General features: G+C 51.0%; 1 protein-coding gene across 2 annotated transcripts in view; it reads left to right on the top strand.

Moving 5' to 3' along the window:
* ACAD9 (acyl-CoA dehydrogenase family member 9) overlaps window positions 1–12,970 on the top strand; it is a 46,386-nt gene that overhangs the window by 24,592 nt on the left and 8,824 nt on the right. For both annotated transcript variants that reach the window (XM_060631891.3, XM_060631892.2), the window contains 6 exons: window positions 2,668–2,774; window positions 3,723–3,823; window positions 4,911–4,989; window positions 5,968–6,142; window positions 8,746–8,819; window positions 12,247–12,322. In XM_060631891.3, the coding sequence (XP_060487874.1) occupies window positions 2,668–2,774; window positions 3,723–3,823; window positions 4,911–4,989; window positions 5,968–6,142; window positions 8,746–8,819; window positions 12,247–12,322 (612 nt within the window). The remainder of the gene's footprint in view (window positions 1–2,667; window positions 2,775–3,722; window positions 3,824–4,910; window positions 4,990–5,967; window positions 6,143–8,745; window positions 8,820–12,246; window positions 12,323–12,970) is intronic.

Here is a 12,970-nt window from a genome sequence, read left to right on the forward strand (position 1 = left end):
TTTAAGTTTACTTATTTTGGGGGAGGGCAGAGAAAGATGGGGAAAGAGAAAGAATTCAAAGCAGACTTTGCCCTGTTAGTGCAGAGCCTGACACGGGGCTTGAACTCACGAACCCCGAGATCATGACTTGAACTGAAGCCAAGAGTCAGACACCCAACCAACTGAGCTACCTGGGTGCCCCGATTCTGAGGCATATTTTTTTTTTAGCGTTTGTTTATTTTGGGGAGTGAGAGCATGCACGCGCAGTAGAGGAACAGAGAGAGAGGGAGACAGAGGATCTGAAGCAGGCTCTGCCCTGACAGCACAGAGCCCAGTACAGGGCTTGCACTCACAAACCGTGAGTTTACATGTGTGTTTACTGCAGCATATTAAGGGATTAAACAGTTGTCATTTGTCCTTTATGAAATAGCTCTCCTCACATCCCTAAATGTATAAAAACAGCCCCTTGCAGAGGCCACGAAGCCATCAGTGACGCTGCATCCCCTGTGGCAGGGTGTGGCAGCGTGCACGGCTACAGAGGGCGAGACACGTCCTGGGTTTCCTTGCCAAAACCTGTAGCCTCTGTGTGCGGTGGGGGGAGACTGAGCTCTGCCCAGACTTGGGAGGCTTGTCCGTGTCCGAGCTCACAAGGGACACTGTCCCCCGTGGTGTGTGGTCCTTGGTAAATACTAGAACAGAACGAAGGTGCAGGCAGAGCCAGAGAGCTAAAGTGGGTCTGTCATCGGCTATAAATACATACATACCTACCTGCCAGTCCACCAACCTACCAACCAGCCGCTTGGAGAAAGCATAAGTGGAGAAGAAAGCCTCTAGACCTACCCAGGTTAGTAATAGTATATATTTCCTCTTCAGAAGCATTTTTAAATTCCCTCTTGCTTGGTGAAAAGGACTTCATTTTTTCTGCAGACACTTTGTGTCCGTTTGGGATGTGACTTCACCTGTGCGTGTGTGTTTTGTGCCAGCATGTATGGGCGGGGGTGTGTGTTGGCATGAGGTTGGACAACTCTGCACCCCTCGTTTTGGTTTACGTGCTGTTCTCTGGTGTGAAAATGTTTGTTCTTGCCTGTGACGAGTTTGGGCCTTTTTTTACTCTTTTCTTTTTTCTTTCTCTTTTTTATCCTTTCTTGGGAATTTTAAGACAAGCACAACCTTATGGGTGGGCCCCAAATTTTTGAGGGAAACATTCCCAGTCTGGAGTATTCTGAAGACTGGCTGGAAACCACCATCCTGGAAAACGGGGGCCCTTTTGCCAACCGAGCCTGGATTTTCTCCCCCAGGTCCCTGTGTGCTGCCCAGTGTGTGACCGTTTCCTGTCTCAGCCCCTCCCCAGCCAGCCGTCTCCGCCTACTCGTCATCTGTCTCCATGTGATTGCGTTCCCCCACAATTGTGATACTTACATCAGGGGAAAAGCATCAGAATTTTTTATTTTACATTATGTATTTATTTTTGAGAGAGGGCACAAGTCGGGGGCCTGGTTAGAGAGAGAAGGGGACACAGAATCCGAATCCGAAGAAGCCTCCAGGCTGTCAGCTGTCAGCACAGAGCCCGACACAGGGCTCAAACTCACAAACTGTGAGATCATGACCTGAGCCAAAGTTAGATGCTTAACTGACTGAGGCACTCCAGTGCCCCCCCCACCCCCACCCCCAGCCCTTTTCTTTTAAACAAACAGTACTGACTCCCTCAGTATATGAAATGAGTAAGACCAAAACTTTTGTTTGCAACTGAGGCACGGATGGAGTAGGGGGCGTGGGGATGGGATACCGTGGAGCCCCGGCCTTCCCTGGGTACTGATCCCAGGGGACTGCACAGTCAGGTGGGGCTGCCCTCCCCTTTATGTGCACCTATTGCATTTTGGGCCGTGCAGGGGGCTCCAGGGCCAGAACCCCACCCGAACTCAGGGCCCAGCTATGCTGCGTGTTGGCCACATGACCCTGGGCCCCAGTTTGTCACTTTTAAGATGCACATAGGCCACCCAGCCTCCTCGAGGTTAAAGAGGAAATGCAAAATACATGAGTTCAGTGGAGTTTTTTATTTTTTTAAATCTTTGTCTTCTTCCTAGAAAACTCCCATCCAGGGTGAATTACTGCCCCCCCACCCCCCAGGGAATGTTTGGCAATGTCTAGAGATGTCTTTGGTTGTCAAAACTGGGAGAAGGAGAGCTATTGGCATCTCGTGGGTGGAGGCCAAGGTTGCTGCTAAACATCCTGTGGTACTTTGAACAGTCCCCCACAGCAAAGAATGATCCATCCCAAAATGTCAGTAGTACTGAGGCAGAGAGGCCAGCCCTGGAGTCCACTGGATACCAGGAGTGGGATGCTAGACAGCTGTCTTGTTTATAAAGATCTAGGTCTGTGACAGAAGATATTCACAACATTTTAAATGGTTTAATGCGTGTGAAGGTACTCTTTTTGTATTAAATGTTATGTTTTTATGATAAAAATATATGCTTATATACCTAAAAAAAATCTGAAAGGAGGTACACAAAAATGCTCTGGTAAGTTTATGGGTAATTTTTGTTTTCTTCCTACCTTTCTGTAAGTATGACTTCTTAAAATAGTGATCTGGTATTACTTTACAAGCAGATAAAACAGTCAAGGTCTTTGCCTTCAGCGGGAGGAATTTGGTGCTGGACCATAAGTAAAGCTGGTCTGTTTTTTCTTCAGGTGGCCTGGGCCTCTCCAACACATTGTATGCGCGTATGGGAGAAATCGTCGGCCTGGATGGGTCAATCGCTGTGACCCTAGCAGCACACCAGGCTATTGGCCTTAAGGTCAAGTGTCTATGGCTTCTGTCTGATGCTCTCTGTTGGTCTGGAGTCACATGGTGGCATTGAGGCAGGAGCCTTGCTCGTTTTTACCAAGAAGTGAATTAGGCTCGCCGTGTCGGGTCTTGGAGGGGCCCCTGCAGCAACCCCCTGGTACACCTCCTCTCTCCAGCCACACCAGCTGATGCTGGGTCCCCCACAAGCAGTGGTGCTTCGATTACACTGTCCCCCCCCTTGGAATCCTCCTGTCCCCATCGCCTTTGACCCATCCTTTGAGGCCCACATCAGATACTCTGAGGAGCCTGTCTTCACCTCATGCTGGAAGCCAGCCTCCCCTGCTGAGCTCTTGAGTCACTAGGGGCCTGAGCATGTCCTCCTCTCCCTGCTGTCTGTGCACGTGTCTTCTTTACCTCTGGGCTTGCAGCATTTTGGGCAGGTCCACTGTCACACTCAGTGACAGTCCCATTACTCAGGCTGTCTCTGCTCAATGGAGAAAGTGAAGGGAGCCAAGTGAACAGTGTACTTGGGCCCCCCACCCCCCACCTGTGCTCCGAGCGGTCATTGGTGGAAAGAGCGGACTTCTCCCCAGGGAACCGACTGAGAAGGGGTCAGACAGTTCTGACATTGACCGCACACCTTCTTTATGCACTCCCGTGTATCATCCAACACCCCTCCCCGGTGGGTAGGATTATCCCCAGTGGCATGGAGTTGATGGCATGGAGGCTCAGAGAGGGGACATCCCTTGCCCAAGGCCACCCAGCCTGGTGGTGACAGTCCCTGAGTCTGGCTCCCATACTCATCAGCACCTGTTCATTTCTCAGCTGGGGCTGCTGGCTCTGAGCTCAGAGTGTTTCTTCTTGTGTGAAGTATTTTCTCTAGAAGGGACCACATTCTGCAAGCACACTTCACACTTTCTTTTCCCCACAGCTGATAGCCTGTGTGTGTTTGGTTTAGGGGATCATCCTGGCCGGCAGCAAGGAACAAAAAGCCAAATACCTGCCCAGGCTGGCATCTGGAGAGCACATTGCCGCCTTCTGTCTGACGGAGCCTTCCAGGTCTGCCCCCTGACAAGAGGTGCTGCACGGCAGCCTCTGGGGAACCTTCCAGGGCACCCTGGGATGAGGGCTCTGGCTCATAGCTTGTGGCTTTTCTTTCTTCCCTCCCTGAATCTTCCAGAGAGTCAGCTCAGCAACTTTTCTTGCCAGTTCTCTTATCTTTACCTTATTTCTCTGTCCTATGGATACTTACAAGGGAGATAACATACCTGATGGCACCTATCAAGTAATTGTTTTGTGTCCACAGCACACCTTACACAGGATAAGCATTCAGGCTTCTAAGCAGCTTTGCAAGTGGTATCGTCCCCACTGAACATGTTAGGAACCTTTGTTCAGTGGGGTTGTGTCATCAGCCCAAGATCACACGGCCGGCTTAGGCCTCAGGGCTTCTGCTGACGAGTCCGTTACTTGGGCCGTGCTCCATCCGGAACCGGGTGGGGGGGGGGGGGGTATCCTGCACTCCTCACAGGAGCTCACATGAGCCTGTTCTCTGTACACATTCCTGTGTTTAAACCTAAGCCCAGGAGGTTTTCACTGCCACTTTTTTTTTTTTTTTTTTTTTTTTTTTTTAAAGCCTAGGCCTGTTGTTTCAGAGTCTTTGTTTTAGTTTTTAGAGTAGGGGGGCAGAGGGGCAGAGGGACAAGGAGAAAGAGAATCCCAGACAGGCTCTGTACTGACAGCACAGATCGATACAGGGCTTGAACTCACAAACCGTGAGATCATGACCTGAGCTGAAGCGGGACACTTAACTGACTGAGCCACCCGGCTGAGTGTCCCCACACTGCCACTCTTTGATGTGATAAAGCTGGGGTGGCCGGCCGGCCCCTGTCTTTGTAAATAGGGTTTTACTGAAGCACGCCATTTGTTTACAGGTTGTCTGTGGCCACCTGCGTGCCACAGCAGCAGAGCTGAGCAGGTGGGACAGACATCCTGCGGGCTGCAGAGCCAAATAGATATACTTTCTGGCCCTTTATTTTTAAGTTGGCGGACTCCCATGTTAAAGTACCAAACCGTCCATTTGTAGCCCCCCAGAGACATTGTTCACCCCAGCATCACTCGCTTCAGCCACGTGTTTCTGTTTCTGCAGTGGGAGTGACGTGGCCTCCATCAAGACCAGGGCCACGCTAAGCGAGGACAAGAAGTACTACATCCTCAATGGCTCCAAGGTAGCGCTCCGTGGCCTCTGCGGCCTGCTTGGGGTCTCAGCCACGGCCTCCGCCACGCACTGACTGCTTCCTGCACCCCGCGGATCCTAAAGCGTGTACACCTCAGCTCTTGACTGGCAGCTCTTGGGTGGATGCTGCTCTTTTTGAAAGAAGAAACGCTCGAGGTGAAGTGACTTGCCAGTGGCCTGTGTCTGCTCAGTAGCGGAACCAGGATCGGAAGCAAGCTGTCCTGCCTCCAGACCCTACACGCCTGTGCAGAACTAGCTGCCTTCCGGTAGCTGGGGCTGGTGTTGTGTGTTTGTGTTTTAATTGATTGCACAAAATTTCAAACACGCAACAGTTTAGTGTAGTGAGGCTCCATGCGGCCGTCACCAGCTTCAGCAGTTACTCGCCCACGGCCCGCCGTGTCTTTTCGGTCAGCATTGCCCCCTCTGGTCGCATCCCTACGGTCTGAGCGTGTGTCTCAGCCAGATAAGACTATTTAAAAAAACCCGTTGGTCATTTCTTCGTCTCTGGTCAGCATTCCAGACTCTCTGGTCATCTCGTACCTTCTTATTTTTCAAATAATTAGGTTCCGTACATTGCAGTTTGTTGAGGAGGCTCTCTCTTGCCCCCTCCCTCCTTTTCCCGTTTCTTCTTTGCCTCTCCTCACTCCTTCCCGCCTGCTCTGTTTCCTTGAGGAAACCTGGCTGCTCGGTTCTAGAGCCTGAGCCGTCTCGGTACCTCTGGCGTCTCTTCCGTGCGCATGTGCACACACACGGCCACTTGTGCCTCTTGGGGAGATCCTTGCTCTTGGGAGATTGCGGTGATCCCCTGTCTTCTGCCCATGCAGGCTTGGCTTCCCCCGAGCCGAGGGCTTTATGTTTGTGGCCTGAAATTTGACAGGCCCCTGGAGCATCCTGTAGCAAAGATGGAGCTGAGAGGTGAGATGCGTAACAGTTTTGCTTTCTCCAGAGCCCTTTTTCTTTCTTCCCTCAGGTCTGGATCACCAATGGCGGACTGGCCAATATTTTTACCGTGTTTGCAAAGACGCAGGTTGTTGATTCTGAAAGCTCAGTAAAAGACAAAATCACAGCATTCATAGTAGAGAGAGACTTTGGTGGAGTCACTAACGGGAAACCTGAGGATAAGTTAGGCATACGTGGCTCCAACAGTAAGTAGCACGCGTATGTGTGTGCATGCGGTATGTGTGTGTGAAAGAGAGCCGCCCTTCAGCCCCATCCAAATGCAAGAGAAAATGAGATGTAAATAGTGTTGGTTTCACATAAGCATGTCAGCAAAATCACGTTAAGAATGCCACAGTGAGAGGCAGCTGGGTGGCCCGGTCGGTTAAGCATCCAACTCTTGATCTCCACTCAGGTCATGATTTCACAGTTTGTGGGATCGAGCCCCATGTTGGGCTCTGCTCTGGCAGCGAGAAACCTCCTTGGGATTCTCTCTCCCCCTTTCTGCGCCTCCCTTGCTCATGCATTATCTCTCTCTCCGTCTCTCTCAAAATTAAAAAAAAAAACAAAAACAAAAAACCACAGTGACTTCATGGCAGTGCAGAGGAGCCCTTGAAGCTAATTTATTCTTTCAGCTCATTTATGCCCTTCCCCACGCAGCAGGCACTGACGATCTCCACGAGAGCTCATCACAGCCTCATGGAGCGCTCCATCCTGTGAGGCAGGTGTAACGGACACCAGAGAGGCAGGTGTCCTAAGGAGACACCCCACTGCAGGACACCCCATCTTTCCTGCCTGGGACCTCCTCCTTCCTCTGGCGCTCCCTCGTACCCACCCAGTGCTGCCATGGAGTCCTTACAAGACTCTGCCTCTTGGGGATCCTAGTTTAGATCGTGGGGTGTCTGTGATGTGGGGACCAGTGTGCTGCCCTCGGCACCTCTGGACCTGCTTGTTTGCCACTCTGTGTTCTGGCTGGCGATATTTGCCACAGCAGCCTGGTTCAGAGGGGTCAGAGGAGCTCTGAGCTCTAACCGGACTCCACCACCTAGAAACACTGTGACCTTGAACCAGCTAGCTTACTTTCCCATGCCTCCGTTTCCTCACCTAAAGGAAAGAGGTGATAACAGAACCTACCTAGTAATGTGACACGGGAAAGAAGTGTTACAACGTCTGTACGATGCTTAGTGCACACGAAAGCAGGACAGCGTTAGCTCCTGCCATGTTCCCAGAGGGAAAGGAGCGCGCCCAAAGGCCCAAGGTAAAGAGCTTGGCGTGCTGGTGAGGGAAAGGGGGCCCTGACAGGGGAGGGAGCAGGGTGGCAGGCCTGCACACTGCTTGGGCAGTGTCCACACTGAACTCAGGGTAGGTGGTGCCCCTGGGACCATGCAGTGGCCCTGCAAGAGTGGAGTGAGTGACACAAGTTGAGGTCAGAGAGGGAGGCAGAGTCCTTCCCACACTCCACAGCTTGGTGAAGGAATTCGAGCCACTGGGACAAGCGCCTGGCCCCGCAGCCAAGGTGGTAAGCTAGGACCCGGCGGCCAGAGAGGTGGAGATTTCATTGTATTTCACGACCAGGCTGTTGGAATAGTAGAATAAAAGGTTAGTGGACCCAGTTGCCCACACTTGACTTGCCTGCTATGTGGCTGCTCTTGAGCCATGACCTTCTTTGTCCCGAGTCTCACTTTCTTCCAGTGTTAAGTCGTTGGGAGTTGCAGTGTTTATGTGACAACGTGCAAAAGCACGCTGCTACAGAAAACATGGGTCAAAAGCCCCTGTTCTGTCCTGCCTCTGTCGTCACCACTGCCATGCTTTCCCTTCTCTGCCTGCCTCTGTCACCTTGACCTTGGCTTTCTGCTTCTGCACACCCAAGTGCTTCCTCACTTCAAGGTCTGCTCGTCCTCCGTCACCATCGTCACCTTTGTGAGAAGCCACCCCAGCACTGAGCTGACAGAGCGAGCCGTCCTCTCACTCAGCCTGCTTCAGCCTGTGGTTTGGCTCCCCGTCTGCCATGTGTCTGCCGTGTGCGTGCCATGTTGGGGCATGTGTTCCTCACAGCAGATCACGGCCCCTGGGGGCCAAGCTGGCTCACACCTAAGGCCTCGGCTCATGTCGGGTCAGCTGTGTGTCCCTGGCGACAGCTAACGGGGAAGCGCAGTCCGCTTCCACAGAGTCACAGCGTAGGGTGTGGCTGCATCCAAGCTAAGTGGGACCCGTACTCCCATGAGATACAGGGACCTTACAAAGGCTGTGCTGTCCACTTTCATTGTTCCGCCTTTGGCTCTTGCTCCTCCTTCACACTTCTGCTGAATGTCAGCTTAGAAAATCCTGATGTAAGCCCTCGTCAAAAATATTATTCACCTCCTCTCCAACCTCTGATTTTGTCACCATGCTCTATTTTTTTAAAACATTTTTTTAAGTTTTTTAGAGAGAGAGCACGAGCAGAGGAGGGGCAGAGAGAGGGGTGGGGAGGGAGCGAGGATCCCAAGCAGGCTGTATGCTGTCAGCTCAGAGCCCAATGCAGAGCTTGAACTCCCAAACTGTGAGGTCAGGACCCAAGCTGAAACCAAGAGTCTGATGCTTAACGGACTGAGACACCCAGGCCTCCCCCCTGTGCTCTATGTATTTCCTCTGTAGCACTTACAACACCAACATGTTCCTAGCAAAGTATGAGCTCCACGTGGACAAAACCCTTGTCTTTCTGTACTGTCCTGTCGTAGCTGGAGAATGAATGAGTGAATGAATTTGTGCCTATGGGTCAAGTGCAGAATGGTTCGCATTTGTCAAGTAAAGCCTGCAATTTCATCTTTTTCAGCTTGTGAGGTCCATTTTGAAAACACCAGGGTGCCGGTCGAGAATGTCCTTGGAGAAGTCGGAGGCGGGTTTAAGGTGCGTGGTTAGAGCAGGCCCTGGGAGGGCTGCAGTTTCACGGTTTAGCTTGTTGGCCCCCCAGTTTCCTGTACCGTCCCTGTTTGTGGCCGACCAGTGCACTTGCCAGGTGACTGCATAATTCTCCACTGGGAAATCGGAGTGGAGAAGAGTTGGTTCCCAGAAGAGGGAGTGTGTAGTTGGAACTCCATCTCCTTCCTCTGCAAGGCTTTGTTTGCCTTGAGGAGGGTTAGGAGTCCTCTCTCCAGCGAGGGTAAGAAAGCAGGCCAGTGGGCGTTGAAGAAGCTCCAGTTCTCTGAATGCACAACCCTGGGTCCTGAGTCCCTGCCCTAATTTTTCTTGGAGTCAGATTTAGTATTGTTTTTAATTGATATGACTCACATAACGTAAATTTACCGTTTTCAGATGTACACATGGGTGTTTTTTTAATATATTCACTATGTTGTATAGCCATCCCCATGGTCTAATTCTGGAACATTTTCATCACTCCAAAAATGCCACACCTTCTCATTGCTCCTCTCACCATCTTTGGCGTCGCTATTTTTCTGTTTCTGTGGATTTGCCTATTTTAAACGTCGCATGTGCGGAATCCTTATGTGATCTTTTGTGTCTGGCCTCTCTTCACACAGCAGAATGTTTTCGAGGTTCACCTACCTTGTGGCACGTGTCATTCCTTTCTGTGGCTGAATAATACTCATCGTGTGGATACACCACACTTGCTAATCCATTCATCAGCTCACGGGCATTTGCACTGTTTCCACTCTTAGACTATCGTCAATAATGCTGCTGTGAACATGCACGTATAAGTCTTTGCGTGAACAATGTGTTTTCAGTTCTTTTAGGTATATACCTAGAAGCAACATTGCTGGCCACGTGGTGACTATATGTTTAACTTTTTGAGGAACTGCAGACTGTTTTCCAGTGGCTGCACCATGTTACGTTGCCAGCAGCGATGTAAAGAGGTCCATTTTCTCCACATCCTCACCAATACTAATCTCTGCACCCAACATGGGACTCAGACTCACCACCCTCAGATCAAGAGTTGCACTCTCCACCACATGAGCCAGCCAGGCGCCCCTCCTTTACACAGTTTTATACTGGGCTATTTGTCTTTACTGTTGCCCTGCCCTAATTTCATGGGTGACCCGGGCAAGCATCTTTGCCCTGGGGAGCCCCACCCACCTTGGCTATGAAGCGGGGATCACAGCAGTACCTTTCTCCCTTTCTGGGTGTTACAAGAATCTGATGTGTGCCATTAGCCAAAGCTCCTGGCCCAAGGCTGCCCGGTAAATGTCTACCAGAGGACTTTAGAGGTGGGCAGACAAAAAGGGAACAGTTGTATGCACACGATGGTATGTTTATCCCGGATGTTCTGTACAGGTAAGAGAATGTAGATGGGAAAGATGAAATTACTGAAGGTTGACTCCAAGAGAGTTGATATTCATCGTTCAGTTTGGGTGCTTATCTTCCTAGATTTTGATCTTTTTAAAGAACATCCATCTCGTAAATATTTGGTAACACCATTTGTGTAATACAGCCCGCAGTTTTTCGCTCACCAAGAATTCCAGTCTTGTCTTCGTGCCAGTGAATATATGTTGCTAATATTTCACGGTGCAGAATATCTTTGGGACCGCACCTTTGATGTTCCCAGTCCCTGAGATCGGGCACGCAGTACTGTTCACACACCTTCCCTGCTCAGAACCAGATTGTGTGGTGTATGTCCTTGCTTGTAGCTGTACACACTTGTCCTGAGTTTAAACATCCAGCAGGAGACTTGCCAGGTCGGAGAGCACTAACATTTTTAGTTCGTGGCCCCTGCTGCCAAGCTGTGTGGGGAGTTGGGCCAGCGCCCACCCACCAGCGGCGTGTGGGAGTGCCCCTTGCCCTAGTCCTTTCCACACTGCATTAACACATTGTTCCCATCGTGGTAGATGAAAAAAACAATTGTTTTAATATACAAAAGAAAGATTTCCAAAGCCCTCTCTTTATTATTAGTAGGATTACTTGCCAGTTAGCCTAAACGCTAAACAGTGAGTGATTCCAGAGACCACAGAATGAGCAAAGGCCAGGGGAACATTGCCTGGCTGATGTGGGAGAAAAGTAAGCCTCTTCCTGTGGACAGTCAGAGGTTTTGTCCATGGTCAGATCTTTGAGGCATGGAGGCAGTGAACGGTCGGGCAGGGGCTGTTGAAAGCGCGGAGTATGTGTCTTGCTCGTGGGCAGGCCGCGATGTAGAATGCAGCTTAGAAATTATGGACAGAGAGGTCTGCAGTAGGGATGCTGTTGCAGCATTCTGGGGCTGCACGGGCAGCAGGGGGATCCTGGGGTTAAGTAGGATTGACACTTGAGCTTGGGAGCCCCTCTTGAGAAAGGGTGAAATCTGTTAGGTCGTTGGTCCTCTGGGGAATGAGACCTCGTCTCAAATCTTTTTTTCCTTCAAAATCAATTTTTTTAATGAGGTTAAGAATAAACTCTGAAGAGGCCACGAAACGGATTTCATTCGTAAAACCGTGAGCCGGCTTTCGCAAGCCTGTGTGGGCAGAGGGAATGAAGGTGGGGCGTTCGCGTCCTCATCGTAGTCCTGGCAGGTCTAGACTGGCGCACACCCACGGCCCGAGACTCAGGGAGTCTGAGGCCAGAGGTGGCCCAGGAGGAAGCAGGGCAGGATCTGGGTGTCTGTCACACTGTGGTGGCGCATAACGGCACCCTCTCCTCCATCCAGCACCCAGGGTTGGGCCTTGTTCCTGCATTCCCGTGGGAACCGCACTCGCCCCTCCCAGCAGTTGTTGCCAACCTCACAAAGTCTGCTTTGAGATTCTCCTGTTCAGGTTAACAAGTAATCATAAATTCAGATTCAGCTGCATGATTTATTCATCCAAGTCCTCTATAAGCGTTCAGTCAAAAGCTGTAATACGCTTGAAGTTGAGCTTTTAAGAAAACTGTGGTGTTCACAGACTCCTTCTGCCCTCAGCCCCAGCCTGCCTCTGAGGCACCACAGGCATGGTAGGGGCGTGGCAGGTCACTACTATTTCTCAGTAGTGGTGGGAAAGTCCAAGTAGCTTGCAGGGGTACCTGGTAGGTCTTAGTTTCTGCTCCTCTCCTCTGAGGACTAAGAATTGTCCTGTTCTGGAATAATGTTCAGTTCCTTTATCAGGGGGTGACTCCAAGGATGTTTGTGATTGAGTTACCTTGTTGTAACGTGTGGGGACTACACTCTCTCCCAGCCTGGTGGGGATTGGCAGAACAATTAACTTTCCCAGATGCTGCTACAGAATTCTGTACCGACTTGCCTTTTGTCTTCATGAAACCTGGTAAAAATAGACAAGCAGTGCTGCAGTCTGGCCCTTGGGCTTTTCCTAGTACAGCAGGGGTGAGCAGGACACTTGGGCAGTGCAGTCCCAGTGAGCCACCCCCACTCTCCCTGCAGGTGGCCATGAACATCCTCAACAGTGGGCGGTTCAGCATGGGCAGCGTTGTGGCTGGGATGCTCAAGAAACTGATCGGTAGGTACATTGGGGGCAGGAGCCTTTTGTGGCACAACCTTGCTCCTGCGGCCCCCACTCCATCCTGGAGGCTCTGCCACGTCCTCGCAGCAGGCCGGTGCTGAGCCAGGCCACTGGACAGACAGCCCAGCTGCAGGTTAAGATGCGGGCTTTGGTTTAGACCAAAAGTCGTAGTCAGTCTGCGCCCAGGTGGCTAATGTTCCCATTTCACACTCCTCTGTTTTACTTACAAAGGATCGGGGCAGCCGGTGTAGTCTGCCAGAGGTCAAGAGGGGTTGCTACCCTGACCACTAAGAACAGAGCTACTTAGCAAACATCCAGATGTGAGCAGCACATTAGTGCTGTTTCTCACAAGATGCCCATTTTGTAGTGACTCAGTGGGTGAGGAGTGGGACTCCTATCACTTGGTTTCGGGATGTTGCCTTTGTTTTTTCCATTAGCGTACCTGAAACCTAGAAGTTTTTGTCAGCGAACTTAACCCTGTAGGATTTTGTTGGGCAAGGATGTCAGCTTTGTGGAAGTGACTGAAGGGAAAGGCACAGAGCTGAGGGTTACCTGGAGGCTGGTAGAGTGCTTGTGAAGTTCCTCAGAGTGCAGGGCCAGGTGGGGGACAGAGAGGCTTTGTTTTAGGCTCTTCTCTCCATTTCA

Source organism: Panthera onca, chromosome A2, assembly GCF_046562875.1.
Source record: "Panthera onca isolate mPanOnc1 chromosome A2, mPanOnc1 haplotype 2, whole genome shotgun sequence".
In the NCBI taxonomy this organism is placed as follows: Eukaryota; Metazoa; Chordata; class Mammalia; order Carnivora; family Felidae; genus Panthera; species Panthera onca.